This window comes from Zosterops lateralis, assembly GCF_965231275.1.
Source record: "Zosterops lateralis genome assembly, chromosome: 1".
NCBI lineage: Eukaryota > Metazoa > Chordata > Aves > Passeriformes > Zosteropidae > Zosterops > Zosterops lateralis.
In genome coordinates, this window is record NC_139762.1 from 119839379 (window position 1) to 119859746 (window position 20368).

Here is a 20368-nt window from a genome sequence, read left to right on the forward strand (position 1 = left end):
ATCAGAGACAGCCTTGGGCTGCAAGCTTCTCCTCTTTTGACAGAGTGTACCGGGCATGACACAAGAGAAAAAAAAAGTACCTCTCTGAGAAAGGAGACCCAAGATGGAATTTAGCCCAGAGACTGAATTGCTGCCTTCATCTCCCTCCTCCAGTTTTCATGAGCCACCAAAAATAGACAGATGGGGCTCTCGTTTAATACCTAACCTGAGAAGCTGTTCCACTAAAAGGGCAGCAACCCCCTTTCAGCTGTCTTGCCCTCACTGGTTATAACCCAGGAGTGACACAGCCACCAGCTGAGACATATGGATGCACAGGGTGAAGCTACATAAGCTACCACAAAGTCTGTAATGAGGCAACCTACTGAACTCATCCATCAGGAGAGCCCCAGTCAGCGCAGGTTATTAAAGCGCACAGGTTGTTTACAGCCTCCCTCACCACCAAAATCTGCCTCAGCACAAAGATAGACAGAGACCTTGGGAGCAAAACTTGCAGGTGAGCAGAGGAGACAAGGAGGGATGAAAATCAACAGGGAGTCAGGCACACAGATGCACCAATCCTCTGATGTACCCGACACAACTCAATTAACAACCAAATCCAGAAAGAGGTTACTTGTTGGGAGAAGTGATACTTCTTTCAACTCCAAAGAGGACAGAATGAAAGCAGGGGTCCATATTTACTGCAACCCCTGAAGGACATTTGTGAGATATTTACTTTTCTTAAACAAAAAAACACCTAAGCAATATCCTAGCTATGAGAAGTCAGAAGGAAAAAAATATTTATATGTTTTGACTGCAAAAGTTACTAAAAGCACATACAAGTTAAGCCTCAAAGAAGTAGATGAGAAGTCCAACAGCAGTGGGGGTAAAGGATGAAGCTTAAACTTAAGGTATGAAATGACTGTAAACCTTTCTCTTCTATCTTCTACTAGTGCAAAACTCTGATTGTTGATAGATGCTACTAATCCTGTGAACTAAAATCAGATTACTCCAGCAGAGGAGTTGACATCCAAGTTTAGCAGATAGTACAGATAAACAGTGCTAATGAGAAAAACATGTTTTAAATTTAATTTAAAATTGGAAAACAGATGTTATTTTTTATTGTAACAAACATAAAAGCCAAAATACAGCTGAAAAATATTTTAAATTGCAAAACTTTGAAATGATATTTTATTTCTTATAGTGCTCTGTGTGGAAGAATACAAATCACTGTGTCTCTTCTTTTTTCTGTAGGGTTTTTTGAATGATGCAGTATTACATTCAAACCCAGGTTTTAAAGCTACAACAGTTTGAGCCACCCTAAAATAATATAAAAGGCCTCTCATAAGTAGAAAAACTCCAAACTTTGTTTGAGTAATACATTATCTTTCCTCAGAAAGTTTAGAAAATAATTTGCAAGAGCAAATGAGAAAAGTAATTACATGCCAGCCAGCATCTCTCCCTCTCAGACAAAGACACACACACACTAACACACAGATCTCTCTCTTTCATCTCATGGTCAGCACTGGCTTCTATGGAGGAGGGGTAAGGGTCTCCTAGACCGTAACAAACATGAAGCAGGTTTTTCAGAAACAGCTCTGTGGGCCACCCAGAACTACAGGCCTGAAGTTGTTTATAAAATACTCATGATTTTGCAAGTTGTTTTTTTAAATATTCAGCCATAATATGGCATAGAGCCGCTATCCTGCCTTAGCTGAGCAAACACAAAAATGAGAATCACTACAAAACATGCGAGATTTACTGCCTTATGTTGGCCGGCTACATAGCTTTAAAATGTGATAAAAGCTGTAAATTGCAGGTCAAAGGTCTATTTTGCAAAGAGCTCTGACCCACATTAAAGCTGAGAATCCCAGTCAGCATCGGAAGGCGGCTGGACCCTGCTGGGACCAGGGCGTGCTCCAGGAGCGGGGTGCGCCCCGTGCCGCCTCAGGCACAGGGTAAGGTCCTCCCCCGTGTATTGGCCACAGAAGCCCATTTGCTTTCCTAGCTCAGTCTCCTTGCCATGGGCTATGTCTATCATCAGAGTACAATGTATGTGGCAGAAGTTTAGTGCAGCTCTCTTGGGAAAGCCTTAGAAGGCCAGATGGGCTATTTAAACTCAAGGTTTCTTCCGTTTGCTTACAGTGTTTAAAAACCCTTGGCAAACTCCCCCTTGTTGTCCTAGTAACTGCTTAGCCATCCAGCACAATATTTTTATACTGTATAATAATAACCAAATACCTTAACGTTTACTTTTTTACAGTTGAACTCCCAAACCAATCAGATAGTTATTCTCTACCATCACAGCCTTGGTAACTAAAACAATGCTAGTGCTCATCACAGGTCTAGCACCCTTCCAGTGGTAGGGTACTCAGATGGAGGGTAAAAGCCATGCTTTTTATCACAATCAAAGGAGACTCAAATAAGACATTTGCAAATGGAGTTCTTTCCTTGCTGTTTCCCCCAGCCCTTCTCCACTCCATTTATCCTCACTGTGCAATCCTTATAACTGTGCCAATATAGGAACAACGGCTCATTCCCACAGCCATTAGTCATGTAAGCGGTCTTTCAACATCTATGAAGCAACTTATATGAAAAACAGCTTAAGGAACACACTCGTTAAATAAAGTTGGGGGAGGGAGGGGAGATGGGTGGCAGAACTGCCTGAGTCCCCTTCTCACCCTTTCTCCTATATACCCTCCCTTAATGAGATTATAAATTTGTGACAAACAAAAATCCAATTACCAGAATAAATTTAGCTAGGAGTCACAGGCAGCAGTTATCCTTATAATTTTCATAAGCTGGCAGCCTCTCCCCCCACTATTGTTTGGTGACTAATGACGCTGTAATTTTAGCAGGGTCAGGAAAAGCGCTGGGTTTAATTGGCTGCACACGCACCGCGAGGCAGCGTCTCTACATTGCAGGGAGACATTCATCCCGGGGAGATGAACCAGAATTAACTCCAAAGCTTTGGAGCACGAGGTAACCCCAGTCAGGGAACACGAGCAGGACAACTGCAAGGCCACTAGGAAATCCCCTTTGCCGAAGGCAAGAATGCCAGCAGGGCCCCGAGCGCGCGCTGTCATGTAACGCTCCGTTGTGGAGTAGGTTGTGGGATCCATTATCCCCATTTAGCAGCTCAGCAGCTGCACGCAGGAGATGAAGAACAGCCATTGCAGGCCATGACAAGGCTGAGGCTGCAGCCTGCCCATACACTGCTAGAGGGAAAAGGCAGAATAAATTCATTTTCCTCTCTGGAGGTTTCTGCACAAACAACTGAACGGCAGCAGCACTAACCCGATCTTCTGTCATGAGAATCAATTTTGTCCTTAAATAATACTTGAAATTATGAATAGGTTCTCCTTCCAAAATTAAATCGGCAAAGGGAAACAAATGTTCCTGTTTACTTTTAACAGCTGTTCAATCAAAAGGGAGAATTAAGTCAATTTAGAGTTATTTCAAATATAAAAGTTAACTTAATGAAAATATTATCAAGACATATATTCTCATGTATAGTACAGACATACACTCTCAAACATTTAATTGCAAGAAAGACCTGTTCAGCAATGTGATTCTTTTCTACTTAGCAACTAATGACTCCACCAGTCCTTTCATTTGAAATATTATTCTTATTTCCATTCTTATGGTCTCTCAGGTTTCTATAGACCCGTCCTTCCCTCACCCACACACTGTCCTGTTTATGAACACAAAAAGGACATATACAACACAGGGACCCTCCAACTCTGACCTGTGGCTCTTCTGCCTTAGCCAGACTGTCAATGATCCATTGGCTTGCACAGGTGAGCAGCTCTCAGCCCAAGCACAGCACAGTTAGAGCAGTACCCGGGCTAGGATCCCCTGCTCCCTAAGCCCTGCAGACAATTCCATCATTAAATCTATGCTTCTCATCCATTTCTTATTAGAGCTTCACAACTGGGTCATCTTTAATATATTTCTTTTTGCAGAATATGTTAAGATCCTTGCCTCTCAAAGTATACAGTTGAAATGCTTTCCAAGATCTTACTGTTCCATCTCTTGATAACTGTCATCCTTTGCTGAGCTTGACAATTCTGATCTTATACATACTTTGCATACAGCAAAACAATAAAAGCAATACCCTTTATGGCAGACTCTATGCAGTCTATTGAATGAGTCCTAGCTTTGCACTATTGATGTCAGCATTCACACTACTTACAGCATTCACTTAAGACTTTCCAAGCACTCTCCACATTATCCTATGCTGCTTCTTCTTTCCTCCCTCTGTTGAATGATTTTCCCGTAGACATCTGCCAAACTTTGTCCTGCCTAAAATCCCTTTTTATTGACATCCTTCTGATCGATATTTTACAAAAAGCACCTTTAGATCTGTTAGATAACCAGTATGGGGTGCCAACTATTTATTATACATAAGCAGTGTCAGCTTTATTGCTTCATTAGGATCTTCTAGCCTGTGTGTTTAATTTTAGCCTCCAACTTCTATGGGGACGACATTTTTATTTGTCTGTAGAGGTTAACACAACAGGATCCCAGTATATGACTGTGGCATGAAGGTACTACTGCAATAGAAAGTATAGGTAGTACAGACCTGATTTTTCAACAACACTATTTCCAAGTGACCATGAATTATCAGTTCCTTGAAAGCTGAAATGCTGATTCAGAAGTTCATTTTAGCCACTGCTGGCAAGTATTTTGAGCTCTCTCCTACAGAGAGGTAGAATTTTTTTGGGGGGGTGTGGAGGTGTGTTTGTTGTCTGAGTTTTTTTTGTGTAGCTGCCTGCAGAAAGCAAAACCAGTAACCTTGTTTGGTTATATTTACTCGGCTGAGGAAAAGATCATCACTCTTCGGCATGTAGATGAAAATACATGTGCCACTCTGGTCCTGTCCCTCTTGCTTGTCAGAGTATACTATAAATCAGCAGTATTTCAGATGTCAGATGGTCACTTCCGCCCTATGGAACTACTCAACATGCAGTTCAAAAGGAGATTTTTAAAAAAATACCACAAAAACCATCTCTCTTGTGTCTGAGCAAAGGACTGGATCAACATATCCTTAAAGCTGTAGAACAAAAGCAAAATCTTATTCACTTAGTCTCTGAAAGCATTTCTGCCTCAAGACATTTCATGGAGGGTTTACTTGGTGGCACACAGTTTAGACTGAGCTTGGTAATATACAAAGGTGCTAAACTTATAAAAAATGTGTTCCCTTTCTGTGATTGATGTCTTATTTCAACAATTCCAAAATCTGCAACACACCTGATATCTACTGTCAAAGTCAGGTGTGAAAAGGCCTGCAGCAGACATCCCAAATTAGCTATTTCTGGTAAACAAAGATTTTTAAAAATATCCATTAAGTGGTGAACAATCCTGAACCAGGCACATCCAGTGACTTCTCAATACAGAAGAGGGAAAAGGAATTGGGAGAACAAGGTGGAAAGACACTAAGTAAACTAAACAGGAAAGTACAGCTACAAAATATAATTGATAATAATAGCCTGCATACACAAAGACTTTCAGCTTTTAAATAGACTTCAAAGAATCAGACTTCAATCATTACTTAGCTACCTCCACAGCTGCAGTAGGTATTTTTATCTTCTTCTCCCTCCTAGAACACGCTCAGGTGTCAAATTATATTTGGCACTTCCTAAATTCATAATCCTGTCACGTTTTACAGGACTAGCTTTGTCCCATTCACTATTGGCTAAACTACTGCTACTCAGAGATGCATTTTTTACTGTAATAACACTAGAACATTTTACTATTTAAAATTTAATGAAGCAAGGGATCTTCCAAACTGCTGAGAGCTGGCCTGTTGCTCCCTCAGCAAAGGCAATCATCATTTCATCTCCAACTGCAATAAAACCAGAGTTAAGTGCTCAAGCAAACATTCATTTTTATTCTAGGAATATAACAAATCAAGGAGGAAAAAGCCTCACTGTAGCATTAGCTATATCTAATTCATGGTAATATCTGTTTATACAGACCTTGCATCTGGTAGCTATAGGGAGCCTGTCCAGGTTGAGGTGTGCTAAAGCTGGCACCGTAGCTTAGAAATCCTGTCTGTCCAGGTGACTGTGACTGTGCCAATCCACCTTCTGTCTTGATGCCTGCCCACAATGCACCTAAATCAGTTAGTGACAGCAAATCTATTTGTTCATATTCAAACAGGGATGGAAAACAAAATCACTTCATTAACAGCCATTTTAACATATACCTACTATTGCCTGAGAGAACAAATATTGAGAGCATGCACAAATTAATAGGGTAAGGGCAGTTTAAAAGCACACTGAAAACTGAAGTTCACCAGGAAGAGGTTAAATTCAAAACTGTGTTTCCAATAACTGCAAAAGAAATTTATACATGAACAGGAAGTTGCATTATTCCTTTTTTCCTTTCCTCTGCCAGAGGCAAACTTTTCCATATATTCATGACATTAGAGGCAGATTAGCAACTTTATATGAATTTAACGAAGCATAGCATAGCATAGCCAAGCTCTCCTGCCATCTACCCATTAACGACATAACTGAGAATTGCATTGTATATTATTCCTACATGAAAATCACACAGCTCCAAGAATGGTTTTTTAAAGAATTACAAGTGGATAAAGAGAACTAGCACTATTAAGTGCAATGATGATTTTTCAAAGGTAATTAAAAACCAATTCAGTTCTTAACAAATAAGCACCTAAGAGACGGGAACTATTCCTGAAGCAATCTCCTGAACTGGGAAAAACACAGCAGAGTCATTAATCTGTACTGACAGAGAAATCCATTACACACCACATTACTCTCTCATTTCTAAATTTAGTTATAAAAGAATCCAAAGTCTAATCAATGAATGACTTGCTGCCCATTTCAGTGATTCTTCCCTCAATTTGTAAGGCAATGAGCAAGCAAATATCAGCAAGCAAAATACTGAGGAAATGCACACAATTCAGCCTCTGTCTCTTAGTTTTAATTATAAGGTTGTCCCAACATGAACTACTATTTAAAAATAATTATAGCCAAAGTAATGGAAAAGTGATACAATATTCTTAGGTTTCACTGTGGCAGTCAGTGATACCTCATTGTTCAGAAACCAACAATATTTGAACTGAATTAACTAAGTGTGAATTAGTAACATTCCTTTGAAAATTACTGTTAATCTAAGTCCATTTCCTAGTTGGATTTTTCTTTAGACAATATTCAACGATGTTTCAAGGCAGGAGAGGGCTCAGAAGTTACTTTGTTGGCAAAACTTCAATACCTTCCTATATACAAATGGCAGCATATTTTCTACTATCTAAGTAATTATTTTTCAACTGTTCTAATAATTAATCTTAATTCCTTCTGCCAGACCTTCTAACTGCCAAGATAAACCTGTTTTCTTGTTTTTCCCTGATGCTCACTTGATTCTTCTGTTTCACGTTACAATTAAGCAGTTCAAATGATGAATCTTGACACCTCATTTCCAAGGGGAAATTCCTGCTATGGATGGTTTGGTATCAACAATCCCTATTTGTTATCTGTTTAAGGGCTTCTGAAATGCTGATTAAATATGGCTTAGAGAAAGTTTAACTAAATCAAGCATTAAATTTCTAGTCTAAGTTTCCTTTAACAGCCTGATCCAACTCTCCATCTCAGACAGAGCCAGAGGAGATGATCAAAAGCAGCAGTAGGAGGATGCCACTTGAGTGAAGACAACTTGGCACTGACATGCCCTTTTGCAAATCTCCATGCTATGAAGAGCCTTTCATCTCCAGGGACTTACTCTCACACTTGCTCTCATCCAGAAAGCCTTCACTCATCAAACCTTGATGCTCCCTTCTCCCAAGTCTAATGTACCCAAGGAAGTGGAAAGGGACAGTGACACAAGAGGACTGCCAAGATCTGGGAAGTAAAGAAGCTGGTAAACAAAGCCTTTGCTAGATGCTGGTGCTGGAGCAGGCAGGAGGAAAGAGCTTCAGGAAATTCTCCAGCCTCCTCAGGGGCTTTGCAGATGAAGCAGAGCCAGGAGCCCCAGGGCAGCAGCTGTCAATGGCATTCCCCTCCACCCCCTTTCCTGCCTGCATGGCTGCATGGCTGTGGAGGTGGGGAACTGGAAAAATGAAGAGGCTACAGTTGAGACAGCACCTTCCCAAACTCCACTCTTGAGAGAAAACTTGAGGCAGGCTGATACAGGAACTCACAAATACTCTTTCTGCCAGTAGACCCAGAGAAAAGAAACAAAAATAAAGAGGCCTCAACTCAGTTTTTCCTTTCACATAGGCATAAGTCTTCTCTCTTTATACTGCTGTAAGATTTCAGCTTGAATGAAAAAAAGGCAAGACAGAGGGTACACAGGGTCTAAACTGCAGATCAAAGAGTAGAATTTTGGCTCTAAGCAAGGTTTCAGTTCTTGTCTATTGCAAATGAGTGTCCTAATGCTCCTGAATTTCATTTGGGATCATAGATTACATAGCAAGCCTTAAATATGCAAAAATATATCTTAAGTCCCAAAACTTTTTAATAGTTATTCACTTTTAAATATTACTCCTAAAAAATACATCACAAAGGAGCACCTTAACACCACCCACAAGGCACAAATCTGAAAAGAATTCCTCAGGAGCTGAGGATTTCAGTGGTCAAAAGTAGCTCTGCAGTGTAAAACATTGCAAATTTATCTGAAGTCCTAGGAGTGGGGGATGGACTAGGCAAAAAACCAAACCAAAACAAAAGAGCAGGCAAGCATGTTAACCCCCACAAGCAGTTGCCAAGTAAAGCAACTCTCAATTACAGCTCCGACGACAGTGAGACAGCTAAACTCAAGTAGTGAAATCAAGGCCTGTCTGAAGTCAGTGGGAATTTTAGAGTAGACTTCAGTGAGGTCAGGATTTAATCCAGAGGAACCAAGCAAAAAACAAAAAAGTCACTGTTTGGACTGCCCAAGACTAGCAGTCAGCCAAGTATGAACACGAGGTGTCCACAGGAGAAACAGGTCAACAAAAGCAGGGTGGGGAAAAGGTTATCATCCCACCTGATCCAGATAGAATTAGCAGACAGGCTCAGCAACAGGAGCTCTTGTGTGTGTGTATCTGTGCATGTGTCCAAGACTCCCTCATCTCATAGTGTAAGTTTAAATATGTGCATTCAAACTGAAACTGAAACATCCAACTTGTACTTGGAAACCTATTTTAAAGTAAAGGGAAACATAATGTATTTCTTTTACCTAGTGTTTACCATAATCTGCCATAGGATATACTTGAGATACAGTGCATTTTCAACTTGCAGGCTTCAAGATCAGAGATTCACCAGTTTTGCACTTAAAACTTTTAACAGTTTTAAAGTGAACAGCTTGTATGGTGCGTTCTGTCTTTTTGGTATAAAACTTACATTATGTGAATGTATTTTTACAAATATACTGCCCAAAGCATATGGATTGTATATTTTTAATATATTCCCCCCGAGGAATATAAGACCTATTTTCTAATAATGCATCCTTGCTGCTGCACTGCTATGTGGTCTGCCAGCAGACAGTCTGGCAGGAAAATGGTCTCACCCATGGCAGCTTGTTTTTAAATTAATTTTTTTGGAAATACTTGCTACTTAGTACTATCTCCTTCATCAGGCAGACAGAGCTTTAGTGGCAATTTACCTCAATTTTCACCTCCAGGGAGTTTTAAAACATTGGAAAGTGAGATTTTTTTTTTTTTTTTTTTTGATGGAAGCATTTTTGAATCAGTATTTTTGCCTGCTGAAAATCAGCACAACCTCACAGATTCATCTGGGTTCCAGTAATCTGTATCAGCTGAAATTCAGACTTTTACATCCCAATGTAACCTCACACACTGCTGGGGAGCAGAGCCCTGAGCAAGTCTCCAGGGGCTGGGCCCGTGTCATGGAAGCCCCAAGATCTCTTTTCCCTGCTGTATTTTTGATGTCACCAACAAAAAGCTAATCAACCTCTCCTCCTCATCCCAAAATTGCTTCATCCTCTTGGGTATCTTTTTATCTCTTTAATACATAAATTAATTGTCACTCATTCCAAGGTGGGAAAATTAACAGTCTTCCACAAGAATGCTCTAGAGTACAGCTGCCCCACTAAGTGCTAACTTAAGGGTCACACAATCTTGATCTACAAACCCATTTACCTCAGGGATAAAAGAGCAGGGTGGTGATTTCTTACCATAGGAAGGGATTCCGTAGGGCTGGCCGGGCTGGGGGTAGGTGGCGTAGGCTGTGGCTTGCTGCATCCCCGCTGTAAACTGTGTCTGCCCGTACGCAGCCATCGTTTGGGAGGACGGGGTAGGGAGAATATGTGGGTAGGGTCTGCTATTGATTACAAATGACAGAAAATAGGACAGACGCTGCATTAGACAGACATGCCTCCACTTATTTTTAGCCTTATTATAATCCTGCTGCTTCATTAACACACAATCACAGCTGTGCTACACAACAGAAACTTTAAGAGACAAAACAATAAGAAATCAATAATAAAAGAATAAGTGAAATAAGAACTTTACAAATATTTTTAAAATATGTTCTTAGCATTTTAAAAAATATATTTTTTTTTCCCTAGAAGCTGCTGCGGTTTAAATTATGGCTTAACAGATGGACTCAATTATTATTTTAAATGAGGTTAAAATCTGCCTATTCCAGTTATTATTATTACTACTACTATTATTATTTCAAAAAGATATCATACTTGGAAGGGTAAATCTGTGGTGGGGAGAACTGGTGTGTTTGTCTTGGGCTGAAACCACTGCTTCCAATTGCTGCACCAAGGAGAAAAGAAAGCATACAGAAGTGTAAATACACACACCAAAGATAAATATTATTTTTCCTAATAGAATTTCAGAGTATTAACAAGATTTTAATTAAATTCAAATATCATTGATACCTTAGATAGAAAATAATATTTTATGAGGAACTATGCAGGAATGCTTAACATTAAAATCTTGATTGCAAATCTCAAATACTAAATTGCCCCTTTGTACAATTCCTGAGCCATAGTTTATTCTTTGGTTGCACACAGGCAACATTCTCAATGCAAACAACCTATTTCCTGATAGAAACATTTCCCTTCATATTTTCAAAGGATTGTTGATATCTCAAGTGCAACATTTTATTAACTTTTAGAATTTTTAAGACCTACATTTTATGAAGGAGTTTTATGCGTGCCTCGATTGAAAACATATGGCCCGCATCAGAGCACGCGCCTCTTTTTTAAAAAAAATAATTCCTAATACATGCTATGTATTACCTTATTACACTTCTATTTTCTTCCATCTTATCTGCTGTCTAAAATGCTTATAGCCCTTCAAATTAGTGTTGCATAAGGATGTCCAAGGTGCAGATGCTGTTGGTGAAACATGTAAGGGGAGAAGGCTGTACTGAGAGCCCCTCCCCGGGCAGCCCCAGCAGTGCTGCTGACACCGAGCCTCCCACCAACACAGCTCATTTCTGCCAGCATTTCTGGGTGCTGCTCAGAGCCTCAGAGCGTGGCAGCTCTGCTGGCCTACTCTGCTCGGGGCAATATTTTTGGGAGTCCTCTCCCTTTCTGGTTACTGTCTGGGTGTCACTTCTCCTCTAGGTCCCAAGGTGGGCTTGGAAGCCTTTGCCAGGAAAGGGTCAGCGGCGGGTTATGAGACTACTGTAAAATCAGACAGCCCGAGAAACAACAGGCCTTATTGCTAAGTGCTTGGAAATAAACAAGGCATGCGTAATTACTCCTCACCAGCTACCCCCTTCCTGGCCAGCTACAGGGAAAATCCATCATCTTTACACTCCAAGAGGGAAGCAGAGAGCCTCTTTCTGTGCCTTCTACACCCGATAATTTTTCTCTTCTGTGGCCTATGAGGCTGCAGATATGCCAAAAGTTACAGTCCAACCTTTATTCAGATCACCACAGATGTATGTAGCTACTATTGGGTACACACTGTAGTTTCTTCTCTCAGAAAATTAAAATATCTTAGAAACCTTTCTTTGGGCTTTCAGGCTTCATGCTTTCATACTCAACAGTCTGTACAGAAAATGGACACTGTGACCATTCCTGTGACCAGGAAAGGGCTGGCTACCAGGAGTCTGACTGGTTGTGAGATGTCAAATTTTGCAAAGACAAATTACGGAAATGTAATCCCAAAATATATTATTAGAACCTTTTCTGATTTGATTTGCACCATAAACCAATGTGCTAGAAATACCACAGTTAGTCCACAGGTGTGCAAAACTACCACAGTTAGTCCATAGGTGTGCAAAACTGAGCAAGCACCTTAGGTTGTTCTCACAGTGCCTGTATCCTGTATGTCAGAAGCTAAGATGCATTTGGCTTCCTCCAAGAAAAGAAGCTCGACAAAAGAATGAACACTTTGGTATTAATAAATTACAATAAGTGAGGAAGGCCTATCCCTCAATTAGAATAATAATCACAGAGTTTACTCACAGAAAATGAAAAGTAATTACTCTGTGCCAGAATACTCCCTAGTGAGACTCCCACCAAAGACACCAATGGACATTAATAAGCCTGATACTGCAATGCTCCTTACTTGGGGAAAACTCCTGTAGACTTAGACTAAAATGAACAGAAATAGGCATAAGCTGGCAAGTAAAAAAAGGCTTTTTAAGAAAGATGCACAGATTTAGACCATATGGGATAAGAAAATAATAAATGAAAAAATGAAAAAAAATGTTGAGCTTGAAACTTCGGTTTATTCCTTACCTGATCCTGAGAAATTGTCTAAAGACCCGTCTGTGGTAGTAGTAGTAGTGATCTCACTGCTGTTCATTGGTTCTGTTTTAACTATAGAAATACAAAGAGAAGATATTCTATATGCTCCTAATATTTTTGCAGGTGCATGCACACAAACTCACTACAAACACAAACTCAATAAAACAAAAATCTGCCAAAAATGTTCTAAATCACGACTATCAATATTTTGCATTTTATGTATCTCTGTATACAAACAATGCAAAATACTGGCAGCTATGATTTACACATAAATATAAAATGATCAAGAGGGTTATTCCTGTCCCCAAGGAATAAGAGCCACTGTAACAAACCAGAAGTCCCCATGCAACTCTGCACCTGTCCTGATTCCTCTTAATCCTACAGACCCAACAATAAGGATCCACATTTAGATCAGGTCACACAGCATTTACAGGCTTGAAAGACAGAAAATGGAATAAGACAAAAAGACAAATAATTTTTAAATGGTTTTCGCTGAGGGCTGTTCAAATTTTATTTCCAATTAAATAATTTTTCAGAGGAAAATTAAGAATTTGTGATGAAGTAAAACGCTTTTCTTGTGGTGGATTTCTCCTCTCAAAATGAAAACCAACTTTATACTCAAAAACCCTGAATAAAAAAAAGAGGATGCAGTCCTCACCAAATACTTTAAAGAATGCTTTTAATTTCATCCCTCTGCACCCACAACATAACACAGCTGTCTGAGAGTAAAAGAGACTAAAAGATTATTGCCTGGTTCATGCTAATTCATAATTAATAATCAATTAATGACTTTTATTAAAACCTCAAGTAAATAAACAATTTCCCTTTCTGTCAGTCTAGTGCAAAGTCTGTAATGTTAAATCAGGACAGTATCCTGATCCAAAGAGCAAGGATGGGGCTGACTTGGCATGTGTGCAAAATAGGCAGCAATAGCTACTCCCTATATTGTTTGTCTATACATGTGTGTTCAGGAATTACAACCATCACTAGCAGAAACCTTTGGTACCAAGTTTGGAAGGGGTGAGGCAGAGGGACTTCCCTCTTTTCACACAAGACTCTTCCCTTCATTGCCAGTCCACATTCTTATTTCTGCATTTCTATTTCTTTCACCAAGCCTCCTCCATGAGAAATCTCTCAAGATTTTACTAATTGTCCATTATTTTCTTTTGACCCTCATGCAGGATTTTTGTCTGCTAACTTGGGAGGACAAGGCTTAGTTGCATACAAAACTCTGCTGTGTCTACATTAACAAGCAATGCAGTCCACTTAGGAAAGTTTCATGAAGTGAAATGGTTGAGGCAGAAGGCCCAGTGTCCAGAGGTTGGGCATTTCTGAGAGTAGTTATCCAGCCTGAGAACATTAGCTGCACTTCTGCAAAGCAGCCTTTTTGAAACAAGTGAAGTCCAAGACACTCCCTAAGGGGAATTAACGTGGTAAAAAAAGGTGGCCACGAGTTTCACCCCAAAAGTGTGCTTGTGATCTGAACCATAACTCTAATACAAAAGTATTTTTTAAAAACACAGCATGTAAGTTATTCTCCATCCATTTAATGACTAAGTACTGGAAGTCTAACACACTGATACAATGAAATAATTATTGCAAAGTGTCTATCAAGTAATTTTTCAGAAACTACCATATACGCCCTAAAATGCTGTCTTTAGAAAAAAAACACAACCTTAATGAACCTTTGTGTCACAGATAGTTGGGAATTTAATAAAGATGAATAGGTACTGGAAAATTCTCCATTCCTCAAGCACTTTAATCAAAATGCCTGAAAATTACTGCATATTTCCTTCTATCAGCCTTCTATCATTTAAGAGGATAAAATCTCCCTATAAAAAGAAATAAACTGAGAAGAATAGCCATGGGTTTACCTGTTGGAAATATTTACCTGTACTCTTACTGCAGAGAAAGGTCTCTTGTTTGTCCAGGGCAAAACTGACCTTGAATGGAGCATATTTCACCCCAGAATCACCCAGAAAGAGAACTACAAAGGGACTGCCTAAGAATACAAGTCTCACAGTTTACCCCAGCAGCACATGAGTCATCCATATCTATGATCAGAGACATATGGAGCTGTCCAAGGAAGCTAGGCTTTGGATGAGCACAGATCTGGCTCAGCCACATGCTGCTTACGGGTGCTCTGGATTTCAGCTCTTCACATTTTCCATGAAAATTAACATTTCCGTGATGTGTCCTAAGCTTTCACAAGATGACACTGGGAAATGAGTGGGAATATTGCCACATCTAGACAACACACACTGCAAGCTTTCCAGTAACAGCCAAGACCATGCTCAGTTGTGGCAGAGACCATGTAAAGTGACACAGGAAAAGTTCCCATTTCTGCTGCTCCTTTATCAAAACTGACCTTTAGAGAGGTGCAGAATCATCATACTGGAATTCTAGAGACAGACACTGATTTAGCAATGTACTACTGAGTTTTAGTGCCACCCAAACCACTCTTGTAATAGATTATCAATAAGAAGTTCAGGAAGCAGACCAATGTCTTCTTAATCTGCTGCAAAAAGTTGGTGTTTATTTAGAACCAGTGATTTAGATTTGGTTTATATATCCAGGAACTTAAAGAAATTATGTCTGTAAAGAGATTTTTTTTCTCCTTATTTTTTGCTTCTAGTCATTTGTGAGAGTCTAAAAAGACAAAAAGAAACTGTGTAAGAAAATACACAGAACAGTAGAAAAAATAAGAGTAGCAGATAACAGCACAAATGTTAACTTGGAGAAAAAAAGGAAAGAAAATCAGAGAATCACAACTGTTGATCTAATGTTATATAGATTGTTAAGATTTTTCTTCTAAAGGAACTCAGAGACTGGAAGTGCAATGTGCCCTGTTTTGTCAGCTGTATAACAGAATGTGATTTAAAAATAACTTAAATGGCAGTTTCTGTTGAGAGACAGAACTTCAGACCAGAACCCACAAGTTCATGTGGTTCTTTGGCCAAGGAACAACTTTATGAGTTCACAGGTTGTCATGCAGTTCCTGGTGTATATATCAGTAAAGAGTGTTTCGAGGAATGAGATGCTGGCTATTTTAAATATGGATTTTGAGACCTAGTATTTGGCCACTCCTAACACAGAAATTGTAGGAATACCTCATAAAGATTTGCACCTTCCAGCAAGCAAAAAGTAAGGTTTTAAAATATCTTTTAAATATTGCTTTTATTACATTAAATACATTTAAGGCTTGCTCTACTGAACTTCTCTTTGTTGACAGCTATGTCATACACATTAAATCAGAACATGCCTATCATTAAATTGGTTTTAATTTTGCAGTTTTCAGATTGAAGTAACACTATGACGTTATATTCTTTGTATTTTACACAAAAGTGGGCAAAATGGAATTATTCCTGGCTGACAGCTCTCAGTGTTCATGGGCTACAAGAGACTAAATAAAGTGTGGTGGTTAGTTTTGTTTATGCACATACATAAAAACATAATCTCTTGCCTTCTTTTGGCTCGTCTCATCTTCAAATAATAGTAGTAACTAAATAGCATGCGTATCTTGATTAAGTACTTTTTGTATCAACTGCTATTCACACACTGTTTTGCTTGACATTATCCTCCTTCTGTACTCACTATAGAAGCCCAAAGTTCACCTGGAAGCATAAAGATAATTGTTTACTAACAAGACAAAAATTCTACCTTGAACCTCTAAGCTGATGATATTTTCCATTATTTTATTCAAACAGTCCTCTGTTTGTAGTGAAGAATCTTCACAGCAATTATAAAAAGGTTACAGGTTACTCAATTATACTAATTTCTATCCAGGATATTATTGTCTCTTTCTATCACAGATTATCAAATCATCAGCTTCTGACCATGAAGCCTGATAAATTTACTTGTTACTGCTTCTCAAAGCAGAGAACTCTTCCTGAATCTCATTGTCTGGAAACTACCAGAAGGTAATTTCCAGCCTAAATTTTTGTATGGTTTTCAAAGAAAGTCCCTGCTCAAAGCAGCACATTCTAGTTCAAGCCCAGACTGTTCCCTCTTTTCCCCTCCTCTGATGTGAGAGGCTTCAAAACTTCTCCAGTATTTGGACTGTAGCTAACACTTAGGCTTTATCACATACATCCCCATGATCCTCATCTTCCTCTTATGTTATGCATTTCAGGTGAAAGAGCTTTAACATCCTCATACCTCCTCATCTAGCAGTAAAATCCTTAAATTTACAAAGAAATGGTATGACTACTGTAGTGCAAAATCAGAAAGAAAATCCAAAAACATCTGGATAGAGACAAGGGTGGACAGTATTCATAGCAGCTAAGCAAGATTCAACTTGGATATTTATCTGAAAAGTACAGTCATGGGTTAAAATTCACTGCAGCTGGGAGATGAGAGTATCTGAGTCACACTAAGGTTCTTATCCCTTCACACTCACATGTCCGATTATACCAAATGTTTGTACCTTTGCAAATGGAGGCAGCACATATATCCCAAATCAATCATTTTAGAAGTGTCACGGACTATTCTTTTTCCTTTTTTTCTTTACCTCTTTTCAGTTGGGAATCTGACCATGCATATGTTTAACAATTTGCAGTGTTCACGAACAGTATTCATATTCTTTAACCAAAGCCAGACAAAATAGCCACAAAACTTCACAGGCACAGCCATTAAGGGCAAAGAAGGTTGTCCTCATTACCTTCTGGGAACATGGAGGTCTTCAAGTGAACAAGAGAGCAGCATGGAGAAGTCAAGCCTGCTCTGCCATTTAGGTGTACAAGACACAAGACCATCTCATGAAGACAGAAGCACATTCTGAAGACAGAATGAAAAAGTAGGTGGGACTTTTCATAAATCGGAAATATGCTCGATATTTGGCCAGTGTTTGAACTCCAGGACTGACAGACTTAAAGCCAAATTCACCTGAACAAAGAGGGATAGTGTGAACTTCCATTCCCCTCCAGCCAGCACTAGCAACAGCAAATTCCCTAGCTTGTTTCATCAAACCTGGTGGCACAGGGGTCAAATGATATGGCTAACCCTGAAGTGTAACCAAGTTTCATGCTTTTTTATCTACTTGGGACAAGCAAAATCCATCAGAAGATTATAAGATGCAAATGCAAATGCTAGATCATCAAGCCACAAATCTGAAGTTGCTAAGGCTCTTCCAATACTACCCTGTTAAGGTGTGATCTTTGACTAAGATGTCCTACTTCTATTCCTTCTGCAGGTGCATAGTGACAGCCAGGGCTGGATTTCCTTCTCCTCTGTATTACTGGCCAGGCATACGACACATGGCATTTTATGAGACATTTTTGTATGGAATCACACAATGGTGCACACACGTGCATAACAGGCTGGTCCCACTGGAAAGACACCACCCTTAAAACAATGTGCTGCAGCTAATTTTCAGTAAAGTAGATATCCTCACAGCCTGTGCACAACCACTGTGATCCTGGAGCTCTGGGACCCTCAGACACACTCAGAGAGTCATCTCACACTACCACACTTCATCCACAGTCTGAAACAGCATGTGCTGTGAACATCTCTATGAGAAGCTTTCAAAAACAAATTACATTAAAATAATGGTGCTTCTAAAATTTTCCTTTTTTTTTTTTTTTTTTTTTTTTTTTTTAAGTAATTTGTCATTTGGAGTATTTTGTTTACCTCAAATGCCTGTGGGAATCAGTATTGCTATTAACTTAGCACTTAAATGAGGTCCTTTCTTTCAGGAAAAACTTATGAAGGAAACTGAAATAGAGACTCTTTCAAAAATGGATGCACACACATACAGAAAAGACAGTAAGTACATAAATATTTATTAGCCAGTCTCCTCCCCAAGGCCTTGCAACAGGAATTGCTCAACTGAGTCATCAGAGAAGTGGACAAGTCATTTCACTGGCCAAGTGCCTATGAAAGAGGAATAATAGAGCATTATGCTACATGTGCTCAGAAGAGAAAGACTCTTGGTGAAGCAGGAGAAAAAAAGCACAGGTAAGACAAAGAGTCTGGAAGGAAGCCAATGTAATACAGCAAGGAAAAAACGGTGAAGAGCAGGGAAGAAAGAATAGTCCAAGTCAGCCCCTTGCCTTCACATAAATAGGCTGTATCTGATTTTTATCCTCTAGAAGTGACATCAGGTGGAAGATTCTTACTAGCCTCTACAGACCCCCAGCTTGTTTTTGGGAGCCCAGGACCTCTGCAATTTTTGCCTCTGGCCAAACAATAGTTCTCTTGTACTCTTCTGGGATGAATAAAGAAGTCAGCATCCACAACTCTTGATGCTAAAACCTTACTGAAAGGCAAATATTACATCTACCTTTAGTATACTATTATTTTGAGATGTCTAAATATGAAGGTATCAATTACAAGTTTCATACCATCTAGCTCCTTATTGCAAACACAAGTATAGAAATTTCAGCATACATAATTAACTCCTGAAATGAGTAATTAAAAGATACTGGAATCCAACCAGAACCACCAAAAGAAGCTGACTCCTGATAGTCTGATTACCATCACCTACCATAACTTTGCATTCCAAAGCACACAAAAATACAAAAAATGTAAAAAAATAGGAATGAATTAAAAATCACTCACTGAGAATAGCTTAATTGCAATACTGAAAAGCTATTTTAAGTGCTACAAAGTATTGCTAGAATTTCAAGAAATATGATTTATAGAAATAGCATTTACTTAGAGAAATCTATGTTACATGCCATAACAACAACCAGTTCTACCCTCTCTATAATAGATTTTAACATCTTACTCCCTCATTACTGTAGGAAATACTGAAAACAATTTTTTCTTCATTCTGTAATACTGCAACTTGACAGCAAACATACCACACAGTGCTTTTTGAAACCCCGAAGATGGATTTATGTTCACCAGACTTAAAACAACCTTTTTAATGGCCACAAATCAGATAGTCTCGTAGTGGAGAGCTTTGACGGCCTTTGTGTCAGATCTCATTCTCATGTTGCAGCAGGTACTCAAAGAGTGAGAATCATTTTTTTTCAGAGGATTTTTGATGTCCAATTCCCTTTGAAGCCTCTCTTTCTATGTATCTTTGAAAATCTGATCTTCAATTTGTTATCCATTTCTCTTCCCACTTGATATGACAATGCCTTCCCTCCTTCCTTCTTGAACACTCAAATAAAAGGGCAATAGCTAGTCCGTATTCCTTAAATGAATGAAGAGTAGTTGCTCAGAAAATAACAGCTACTTCTCTCAGTCCTCATCTATTGTTTTCCATTCCAGTTGCATAAAACATCACCATGACGGGCCACAGGCGTCTGTTTCTCACTCTATGCCATCCATCAGGTTTGATTTACAGTCTTAAGATAAAAGTAAAGATCGCTGTAGGCAGAAACTGGATGCAGTTGTCTGCCATGGAAAACAGATTTCCTACTCCTTTCAAATTTACTGATTACTCATGGCCTTTCCCCTTGAAAGGGTATCTACCAAAGTGGGCACTGTGTTGGAATAGCCACCAGCTGTCTGATAAAACTTAATGAATGGCAATTTTATGAGCTTCTGTTGTTATTGTTCCTTAACTCCTTCAGTATCAATCCGCCATGGCAATTTACTGACAAAGGAAGATTAGAGATAAGGCAAAACTATGAACATTTTGATCTCTACTCCAATAATTTTTTTAAGAGATTTTCTTAGGCAAGTTGTACAAGGCCATATTTTTTTATGGTGTCCATCGCCTGCTCTTTTCTACAATAGAGGGTATGTTGTGGAAATACTT

General features: G+C 39.1%; 1 protein-coding gene across 5 annotated transcripts in view; it reads right to left on the bottom strand.

Moving 5' to 3' along the window:
- Positions 1-20368, bottom strand: part of EYA1 (EYA transcriptional coactivator and phosphatase 1) — a 157669-nt gene that overhangs the window by 58467 nt on the left and 78834 nt on the right. For 3 of the 5 annotated variants that reach the window (XM_083858707.1, XM_083858705.1, XM_083858709.1), the window contains 4 exons: positions 12649-12729; positions 10636-10705; positions 10117-10262; positions 5958-6095 (listed from right to left, as the gene is read on the bottom strand). In XM_083858707.1, coding sequence (XP_083714833.1) covers positions 5958-6095; positions 10117-10262; positions 10636-10705; positions 12649-12729 — 435 coding nt within the window. The remainder of the gene's footprint in view (positions 1-5957; positions 6096-10116; positions 10263-10635; positions 10706-12648; positions 12730-20368) is intronic. The other 2 variants (XM_083858708.1, XM_083858706.1) reach the window with 1 other exon arrangement.